General features: G+C 56.7%; 1 protein-coding gene, 1 long non-coding RNA gene and 1 other non-coding gene across 4 annotated transcripts; 2 read left to right on the top strand and 1 right to left on the bottom strand.

Annotated features, from left to right (window-relative positions):
• Window positions 1–88: 88 nt before the first annotated feature.
• Window positions 89–705, top strand: LOC118978885 (uncharacterized). Its single transcript, XR_005064800.1, has 2 exons — window positions 89–347; window positions 568–705. It is a non-coding gene; the product is annotated as an uncharacterized LOC118978885 (long non-coding RNA).
• Window positions 388–472, top strand: LOC118978912 (small nucleolar RNA SNORD60). Its single transcript, XR_005064806.1, has one exon. It is a non-coding gene; the product is annotated as a small nucleolar RNA SNORD60 (small nucleolar RNA).
• A 653-nt stretch (window positions 706–1,358) lies between the features above and the next one.
• Window positions 1,359–7,251, bottom strand: RAB26 (RAB26, member RAS oncogene family). 2 transcript variants are annotated; one of them, XM_037034649.1, is made up of 10 exons: window positions 6,887–7,251; window positions 5,643–5,753; window positions 3,245–3,286; window positions 3,094–3,160; window positions 2,907–2,959; window positions 2,465–2,530; window positions 2,325–2,381; window positions 2,154–2,230; window positions 1,901–2,046; window positions 1,359–1,831 (listed from the first exon to the last, which is right to left on the bottom strand). In XM_037034649.1, exons 1-9 carry the CDS (start codon window positions 7,079–7,081, stop codon window positions 1,944–1,946), a joined length of 771 nt encoding a protein of 256 aa, XP_036890544.1. In that variant the 5' UTR covers window positions 7,082–7,251; the 3' UTR covers window positions 1,359–1,831; window positions 1,901–1,943. The 2 variants fall into 2 exon arrangements, with proteins under 2 accessions (XP_036890544.1, XP_036890543.1); XM_037034648.1 differs by having other exon boundaries at window positions 1,359–2,046.
• Between the last annotated feature and the right edge of the window lie 2,518 nt (window positions 7,252–9,769).

The raw sequence follows: 9,769 nt of genomic DNA, 5'->3' as shown, positions 1-9,769 counted from the left end.
AGGGCGGAGCGTGTCAGGGGCGGGGGCGGATACTCTGTGGGGATTATCCAATCGCAGAGGTGGGGCAGTTTGTATAAAAGCCTGAACCTCGCGTGTTTTCGCTCTTTCGGGGTCAAGCACAAGACAAAGCTCGTTGTTTTAGGGACTCTGAGAAGCTGGGCATCGGATGAAGCCTAGGAGGTCGTCCAAACCCACAGGCTGGCGTAGCCCTGGGGTCCAACCTCAGCCTGAGCGCCACCGTTGTCCTCATCGTTGTACACGTTTCTTGCCCACCTTCTAGTCTCCTCTTTAGGAGGAGGAAGTTCCGTAGGGGAAGTTCGAATCTCAAGACCTGCAGTTCCGTACAGGTAAGACAGGGCCAAACCTGGCTTCCCCAGTGCCGCTCCCAGCCTGTGATGAATTGCTTTAATTTCTGACACCTCGTATGAAAACTGCACGTGCAGTCTGATTATTTTTTGCAAGACTGAGGCTTAAGGGTACCCCCCGCCCATTGGCGGTGGGTCTGGGGGTAAAAACAAATGGGGACAGTGGGCTTCTGTGTACATATTTGTACTGTCTGCTTTTCAGGACCGTCGACGACCTGGTTGGAGACCTTGAATTGTAAATCAACGTCATTCAGGCCAGGGACCTGGTGGTAAGGGTGGAGTAGTCCATGCCGACAGTATTTGAAATGCTTAGCAATAAAGCAAAGATGGTAAGAATTTATTGAAGTGTGAGAGTCTTTATTTCTGAAGTGCATAGGAGTCCATGGGAGGATTGGTTCATCCCCGGGCAGCCTTGGGAAGGAGTATAGACATAAAAGTGAAAGTTCATACTTCCCACCTGCTGAGACAACCTCCAGTTTGCTTCTAAGGCAAAAAAACCCCTTTTTTTTGTTTGTGTCTTTGCCCTAGGGTGGGTCATGAAATCTTAATTTCTCTTAATTGGCCTGGAGTGCTTGTTTGTGTCTTTGTGGGGAAGTTGAGTTGACTTCCCTGGTTCCCATGTGCTGCTTGGACAGCATTGTGGTCCAGGCGACTCTGCTCTGATCTCTTTGCCAACCAGGGTATGGGGAAGTGCCGCTCTCAGGACCTGGGCTTTGCTGAGCGCTCTAAAAGGTGATTTCAGTGGACAACAGCACTCCAGAAAATACAGCTTTATTCACTAGGACTGAAAACAAAGGCTCTCAATCAAAAGACTTGAAAATTTTAGTAAAAGATGTGTAGTGCATTACCAGCCCCCTTGGCTTGACCTCACCAAGTATAGGCCTCAACTGTAGGCAAGTTGTTCCCAGTACTGTGGCCTGCCAAGATGGTGCCCTGGTCAGGCGACCTGGTGGTCCTAGTTTACCTGACATTTCTGTAATCTACCACATGCTATTACTTGTGTTACAAAGCCAGTCTTGGCATCCTCCAAGGGAAATTGAGAAGACCCCGTTGATGGAACCAGAGTATCCTAGTATGGGCTGGGAGCACATGCCCCACCCCTGGTCCTTGGCACAAACACATGTGATTCTTGGTGCAGCCCTCAGCTTGGAGCATTGAGAGGAACAGGGCTAGTCTCTGCCTGGGAAGCATGGGCAGCTGAAGATGTGGCTTTTTAACTGGTTGGGGACTGCTGCCTAAACTCAAATCTGAGTTCTGTCCAGGAGGGGGCAGCAGAGAGCACCAAGGTTCCCTGCTTAGTGTACCCCTTCCCACAGTTGGCTTTTCTGTGAGGGCCTTGGCTGCAGCAGGTGAAGGACACCTGCACGCCTGGTAGCTCCCTGAAGCCCATTTGTTAGGGTTGAGGCTATACAGGTTGCCACCCAGACAAGAGAAGGGCTAGGCTTAGCTCAAGAGTCCTGGAAAACCTGGGATTGACCATTGGCTGACAAGTCAGAGGGCCTCGTGAGACCAGCTTTCCAGGGGCTGGGCTGAGCCTGGGCCTCCCAGCAGGATGCTGGTGGCTGAACCCAGCCAGGTTCAGGGTCTGCAGCAGGAGGCACTGCGGCCCTCCCTCCTGACATAGTCATGCAGCTGGAAGTGGAGCTCGCTGGGGGCCTTCATGGAGCGCTGCTTCAACTCCCTGTGGGATAGGGGTGACCATGGAACAGGTGGCCTGTATCCCCCTAATAAGGGGATTCAGACCCTGGATCTGAATCTGGAGGTCTTCTGATGACTGCCAGGACTTACTTTGCTATGGCTGTGAAGGCCAAGTCCACGTTGAGGCCCATCTTGGCACTGGTCTCCATGAAAGGCAGCCCATACTCCTGCAAACAGCTGCTGCTAGCCAGGTGCCATCCGGGTGGGGACAGCCCAGGCCCTATAGCCCCAGGGCGCACCACCCACCTCGCCCAGACTCACCTTGGCCAGTTTCTCCCCATCCTCCCTCTTCACCACACGTTCCTGGGCAGAGTCCACCTGGCACAGGGGTCTTGGTAAGAACTGGCCTGGGGCTCACCCCCCTGTAGAGCCAGAGGGAAAGGACAGGGGCAGGTGCCCACCTTGTTCCCTAGCAGCATGAGCACCACGTCGTGCTGGGCATATTCCTGGATCTCAGTCAGCCAGGCCTGTTACGGGAGAGCTGAGACCAGGCTGGTGTTCCCCTCCCCCCTCCCCTATCTGGGCCATACCCCACGCAGTGCTCCTGACAGTAAGGGCCCAGAAATTTACCAGTGTGCCACGCTGAGGTGCCCCAACGAGTGTTGAGGTGGTGGTTGGGCTAACAGCTGGAAGGTTACCCAGGCCACCTTTGGCTCATAGTGTGGGCCACCAAAAGCCCAGAGGGGCCCTCTTTTCCCCTCCCTGCTCTCAGCAGGGTCCTCAGTCCCTGATGCCATCTACCTGAGGGAGGTTGGGGTTTAGCTCAGGCCCCATCATGACCCATCACTGTCACACCCATCACTGCCACCACCCCACTCACCCGCCCAGAAGGGAGCCACTGACCTGGATGTTGTCAAAGGAAGCCTTGTTGGTGACATCATAGAGCAGTAGCAGTGCTGGGGGCAGAGGGCCAGTGAGGTCACCTCCAGTCACCCCCAACCCTTCTCTGAGCAGAAGCCTAGGGAACAGGGCGCCCACAGATAGACCACGACCCCAACTCCCTGGGCTGGGACAGTGTCCGTGAGCTCACCATGTGCATCACGATAGTAGGCATGGGTGACACTGCGGAACCGCTCCTGGCCTGCCGTGTCCCAGATCTGCAGTGACAGACACAGGCCAGTGGTCAAGGCTACCCCATCCCTCCCAGGTACCCTCAACTCACCCGTCCCCAGTTGCCTCACCTGCAACTTCACTTTCATGCCATCCACGTCCAGTACTTTATTCTGAAACACAATCAGCCAGCTCCAGCAATGAGCCCAGTGCCATGAGCTGGCAGGGGCCTTCAATGGGGGGGGGGGGGGGCAGGGGGCAGTGCAGGGCGGGAGAGGCAGGCAGTGTCCGGCCAGGACTGAGCCTAAAATTGATGATCCCCTGGGGTGCCTCTGAATTCAATCTTAACTTGTTGGTCCCTCAGTTGGCCAGGCTCTGCCCCCCACACCCAACTCCTGGTTAACCTTACCTCCTAACTGGAGGTAATGCTTCTTGAACCCAAGAAGTCCTGGTGTCAACCCAGCTCTCTTGTGTCTTCGATGAGCCCCTTCTGATGACACATGCTCAGAGGGCACCCAGGCCTCTCTCTTGCTCAGATGGACATAGTGATGGACTTGCAGGCTGCTGCCCTCCATGGACATGAGTGTCTAATTCTGGGCCAGGTCGTTCTTCCCCTGCCAACCCTGCAGGCCTGGCACACTGCTGCACCAGTTGCACTGCCCCTTGCTGCCACCCACCTGTCAGTCACCGAATCCAGTTGCTCTGGCCCTCCCCCAGCACCTCTCAAGCCCAGCCCCTTCACCCTAGTCTGCTTCCTCTTCCTGGCGCCCACCAATTCAGCCTTACCCCACACACCTTTCCCTCACACTCTCCCCAGTGTAGACCCCAGCCCCCTCATAGCCACTGGCATCTCAGCTCTGACATGCTGCTCCTTTTGCTTGGAGCCATTTGCATGATAACATTGGAAGTCACCCACCATGTGACCCCAGGTCCATTACTAATACTCTGTGCCTCAGTTTCTCCATCCACAAACAGAGATAACAAGGGTGCCCATCACACAGCTATTCCAATGACTTAAGCTACTATGTGCAAAGCACTGAGAACGGTATCTGGCCCAGAGTGAGGGCTAAGAGCATTTGTTGTCATTTAAAAGCTGCTCTCCACAGGGGAGGGCAGTTTCCTGAGGACAGGGCCCAGTGCAGTAACCAGAGCGCAGAACTGCCTTCCACACAGTGCTCACCTTGTCTTTGCTGCCTGGCTATGCTCTCTAAACAGCCCTGAAGGGAGTGGCCTAACCCTGGTTTCCATCTACCAGGTGGGGATGGAGGGTAGGTGGAATGTCACTGTCTCCCTTTTCCAAGCCCTTGCTGTCAGGGTGCTTCTGGGTCTCCAGGGAACCAAGCCCAGCCATCTGCCAGGCTGGAGGGGACACCCCGCCCTTCCGCCTGGAACAGGGGTATAAACCAGCCATCTCACTTCCCTCACCACCTGGGAGGGACAGATACAGAGGTGGGAAGGGGGGGAGCAGAGCCAGAACAGGCAAAAGACTACCTGCCCTGGGCCTACACAGCCCCCTTCTGGCACCTGAACCCTTAAACTCCCTTTCAGAGGACTGGAGGGGATCTGGTCCCCCCAACCAAGGTAGAGAATGGCTCCCAGGCTGGAGGGAGCACCTTTTCCTGTCTCCACAATAGGCCTTCCTCCCAGCCTCCAAGGAACTGGGTCTAATTAAAGAGTGAGAAAAATGCAAATTCAGGATTTGCAGAGAACACACCAGCAACTAAACAGCACCTCAGCACTGGCACGTGGAACCTGGATTCTCAGGCAGAGGTGGGGGCTCTGATGCTGGAGCCCTGCATGCCTGAGGCCGTGGCCCCTATCATTTCCTACTGACCCCATAAGCTGCTTGAGGTGCTGGAAGGTCTTGGGAGCCAAGAGTCCAGGGGAACCCCAGAAGAACCTCAGGGCACAGCCATCCAGCTGGGGGCTGGTTATGGGCCTTCGGCAGGGGAGAGCAGCTGAGTAGGAGCATTTCCCATGAGCCTCCTCATCCAAGGCAGGAACCTTCCCCCCAAGCAAGACCCTAGTCTCTAGGTAATACCCTTTCTCCAGCTCCTGGATGGGGTGTGTGCTCAAGAGCCACAGCCATCTATCTTGTAGGTCCTGGTGGCCTGCCTGGCACCTCAGGGTCCCCTTATACAGTGGGACAGTGATGCTGGACTCCCAAGTAGACCTGGGCCTTGAGTTGCCTCTGATGGCCCTGCGGGGACCAGTGACCACTTACCCAGAGGCACAGCACAGAGCCCCAGGGTTGTTGTACTGACCCTAGGCACAGGGGGACCATCTCTACTTTAGTCAGAAGCAGCCACCATCTGTCTCCAGGACCCCTGGGGTGTCAAGAGGCAGGCAGCTTGATGGTTAAAGCATCTCACCTCAACCACCCTGACCCTTGAACTCAGGGGTCCATCAAGGAGCTCCACCCTGTGAGCCTGTCAGTGTCATGGGATAATGGAGAACCAGCTACTGGGGGTGTTATAAGAACTCAATGAGCTGGCATCAGGGGCCCAGGATGTCAACCTCCATTCTTACCCGAAAGTCGATGCCCACGGTGGAGATGAAGGTTCCTGCCAGGAAAGCTCCATCCTTGAAGCGCACAAGCAGGCAGGTCTTCCCCACGCCAGAGTCCCCCACCAGCATGACCTGGGTGAGCAGGAGGGGCAGAGGGGACCAAGGTGCTGGCCCACTTAGAGGGGTGTCTGGTCTTCCCTGAGCTGGCCTGGTCAGAGAGGGGCTGTGGGTGAGGAGCAGGAGTGGAGGGAGGCACCCCAGGCCCACAGGTAGACCCCAGGACTTGGGTTCAGGATTGCCAGAGGCACAGCAGCTATGACCTCAGCTGGCCTGCACCTCCAGCTTCTACCCCTACAGGTTTCTGTCCCCTGTCTCCCCAACAGAGACCCATCTCAGTCAATGGGGAGTGAGGGCAGCTGCCTCTATCCAGGGCTTTACCTACCCCCACCCCCAGCCCTGGATACCATACTTGATCTAGAAGGGGAGCATCTGAGGCTTGGTGGGGAGCAGAACTAGGGGGTTGGCAGCTAGGGACTTCCTAGGAGGCCTGTAGGGGCCTCTGTGCCAGAGGGTTTCCAATCCAGCCAGATACCGAAGGAATGTGCCACATAAGGGTCAGATTTTAGCAGGAGGAGGGACCCAAGACAGGTCCGTGGATAGGGAGGGGCAGTCAGGCCTAACCCTTCCTCCACCCTTTCACAGCCTGCCGTCAAAGGCTCCAAAACCCAAAGATCGTCCTGCCAAGCCCCTACAATTTCACAAGTTTCTGCCTTGGCCTGGAGGAGGCTCCGGTGCTCCAAACCCACTGGCAAAGCTCTTCTTAGTCTCCCTGCCCTCTAGAAAGGAGGAGACCCACAGACCCTGGGGTTGAGGGAAAGCAGCATATGGGAAATGTTGAGACTGGGGCCACAGCGGGGGTGGAGGCATTTTGGGAGCAGGGAGAGGGCACCTGGCTCTTTCACGGGGCCCCTTATCCTGCTCTGTCACCTGGAGGGTAGGGTAGGGGGCAGACCTGTGTGGTATCCCAAACGTAGATCTCACAGCTGTGTGTGTGTGTGTGTGTGTGTGTGCGCGCGCACACACACACACACACACGATGCGCTGTGCCAGCCGCTCCAGCCAGCTCCACGCCAAGGGTTCGCCAAAGGTTCGCAGGGTCCTGCACCCCTGCCCTGGAACTGCCCCCCCTCCCGCCCCCATCGGTCTTTTGCCAGACGCCACTTGCTGCGCTGGCATGGTGGGGGTGGGGTGGGTGCCCGGCTCACCTTGAAGGCTACGTCGTAGAAGTCACCATGACCACCAAGCGAGGGCCGGCTGGATTTGGGGGGCCCATTGGGCGGTGCCTCAGAGCGGGGGCATGCAGTCCCAGGGCGCACCAGCCGGGACCCGTTGGCGGCAGGCAATACTGAGGCAGCGGGCGCGCTGGCCTCCTTGCTCCTGGGAGTCTTCTTCCTGGACATGGCAGGCAGGGAGGGCACTCAGTGAGCTCCCACAGCAGCCGCCTCACAAGCACAGCCGGCCGCCTTGCTCTCTTCTCACTGCTCTCTTCTCACTCGGAACTCCACTCGGATCCGAACCTGTCGTTCGGCAGTAGCAGAGGCAGCGGCAGCATCCTGGGCTCTGGGCTCTTCACAGCCCCACCCTCGCCGCCCCACAGCCCCGCAGCCATTCAGCCCCCGGCTTCCCGCTGCAGCCACCAATGGCTGCGCTGAGGCGGGGCCATGCAAATAAGTCAGCCGCCCAGGAGACAGGTCCCGAGACCTCTGGCCACAGCCCGGGGTGAGCCAGGTAGTGCTCCTCTGCCTGGTGGGCACAGCTCTGTGGCCACCTCCTGGCTTAGGTTGGGGCGTGGGGCACTGGGTTTGGGTGAGGGAGAACCCGAAATCCTGTCGTCCTCTGCGCCCTGTGCCCTACTAAGCCCCATGCTGCCTCTTGCCCATTGACCCCCACTGGACCATTTCTGGGTCTGGGACAAGGGGAGTGCTCTGAGGTAAGGGGCAGTGGGACTGCAAGGGGGAGTGGGAACCCTGGGATTCTGTCTCTTTTTAGCCAGAGATGCCACCTGGCCTGTCCCAGGGCCCCCCTCTCCTCCAGGGCAGCAGAGTCCAGGAACTCCGGCTTGGCAAACAAACTCCAGGGAACCAAGGACTGAAACTCAACAGACATCTGGTTATCAGAGGCAGGACTTAGCAGGCACTGCTGAGCCTCAGGGCTGAGCTGGCAGGAGCTCTCCCCACAGCTCCTACCGGCTAGGCTGAAGTCTTGGGAAAAGGGAACTTGGTTCCACCACAGCCAGCAGCAGGCCCTCTGCTTTCAAGCATCGGATTGGGAGACCTCTACCCCAGGCAGTGGCTGGCCATTGGACTTCCAGCACCAGGTTCCACACTGGTCCTTGGTAGACCCCTTTCCATGGCCTGACATGTCTTCCCCAACTAGGCCACCTGAGGCTCTGTCCCAGAACTCCTATCTAAGATGCTCTGGGTTTTGTGAATGAGGCTGAGACTGTAATGGAATCCTGGGAGTGATAAACCAAGATGCTCCTCTTTCAGGGCTTGGGGGTAGTAGGTGCAGACAAAAGGGCATCATCCCTGGGATCAGTCTCTGCTCCATATTCTTCTGGGAGCTGGAGGGATGGCTTTGCTCTGCCCCCCTCACTGAAGTGACAGGCCCTTCAGAGGCCTGAGCCTGGACAGCTGGCAGTGCCCAGAGCTCGAGTAATTATATTGGGCAGACTCAGAGGTCTAGAAAAGCACAGATGGAAGGATGCTGTCCAGCAAAGCAATTCCTTAAGAGGACCTGGCAGGGACCTGCATGGGGAAGGCTGCGGAAAGCTGCCCTTCACTCAGCGCCATCATGTGCCTGGCACATGTCATCTTTAAAACTGCCCCATGAGGTGCGTGCTGCTATGACCCTCAGTGTTCAGATGGGAAAACTGAGGCCCAGAAGGGAAGGGAGCTGTGCAAGATCACCAGGCCGGGAAGCGGCAGAGCAAGGGTTTGCACGTGGGAACTCTGGCTCTAGAAGGCATAAACTGCCTCACAGCAGGGTGAGCCCACAGGTCCCCTAGAGACTCATCCCTCAGGGCCCTGTCAGAGCTGGGGTACAAACCCAAGGAAGCCCCTAGCTTCCTTTCTTCTCTTGTTCCTCTGGACCCCCACTTTTTTCAGGACAGTGAATGACCAGGTGTGAGGGTAGTGGGACCCGAGGTGGGTTTGTTGGGCTTCCGCTACTGTGGCCCTGGGTATTCCAGGTATCCCACCCCTCAGAGCCCAACTGCAGGGTGGCTGGCCCAGGGTCCTACGTAGCGGGCTGCCTATTTCCTGCTGCCAGCCACTTCTCAGAGCATCCCTAGGATGTGGAGCCACTGTGGAGTTTGGGTGCCCTATGAGTGGGGGCTACCTGTAGGAAAACCTGGGCCAGGGGAAGGGGCAGCTAGTGTTGATGGGGTGACCAGGAAGAGAGGAGGCAGGCATGCTGAGAGGGGAGGAGACCGGTAGCAGTGGGAAGCTGAGAGCAGCAGAGCAGAAAGGCTTGCCCTTGCAACCTTTAAAATTAGGAGAGTATATGTGAAACTCCAAGTCTCTGGTTTCTCTTGAAAAGAGGAATTTCCGGGCCCCTGCATCACGGCACCCTCCTTGCCCCTCTTGCTCTCCAGCAGTCCTTCTAATCTTTGATCATTAAGTTTCTTGGTTCCTCTGTTTGCCATCTGTATCACCCTCTGGAATGTAAGCTGTCTGGGCACATGGGTCCCACACTTCAGGAGAACACATCACTGCTAACAAGGATGTAAAGCAGAATGTACTTCAAAGGGCAATGACAGGGCTATGGGATTGCCGTGGTCCATGTGGCTCAGTTGGTCGGAGTGTTGTCCCATACACCAAAAGGTTGTGGGTTTGATCCCTGGTCAGGGCACCTACGGGAGGCGGCCGATCGATGTTTCTCTTTTTCTCTCTCTCAAATCAGTACACATATTATATATAGATATATATATATATACATACATTTAAAAAAAACAAGACTAGTGTGATCAAGGAGTAAGAGCAGGCTTTGTGGAGGAAGGGCATTTTCACTGGGCTTTGAGGGCTGAGCAGCAGTCCAACAGGACAGGCGGAGGAAGCGAATATGCGCAGGCTCAGAGTGCTAGAAGG

This window comes from Sturnira hondurensis, unplaced genomic scaffold (assembly GCF_014824575.4).
Source record: "Sturnira hondurensis isolate 20B ecotype Veracruz unplaced genomic scaffold, ASM1482457v3 Scaffold0022179, whole genome shotgun sequence".
Taxonomy (NCBI): domain Eukaryota; kingdom Metazoa; phylum Chordata; class Mammalia; order Chiroptera; family Phyllostomidae; genus Sturnira; species Sturnira hondurensis.
This window is presented reverse-complemented; position numbering and strand designations above follow the sequence as displayed.

Excerpts from the sequence above, each read along its gene's own strand:
- RAB26 (XM_037034648.1), bottom strand. The coding sequence starts at position 7,081 with ATGTCCAGGAAGAAGACTCCCAGGAGCAAGGAGGCCAGCGCGCCCGCT. Across the intron at positions 2,231-2,324 it reads ATGGGGAGAAACTGGCCAAG|GAGTATGGGCTGCCTTTCAT; the intron begins GTGAGTCTGGGC and ends AGCTGTTTGCAG. Across the intron at positions 2,047-2,153 it reads GCCTTCACAGCCATAGCAAA|GGAGTTGAAGCAGCGCTCCA; the intron begins GTAAGTCCTGGC and ends CCTATCCCACAG.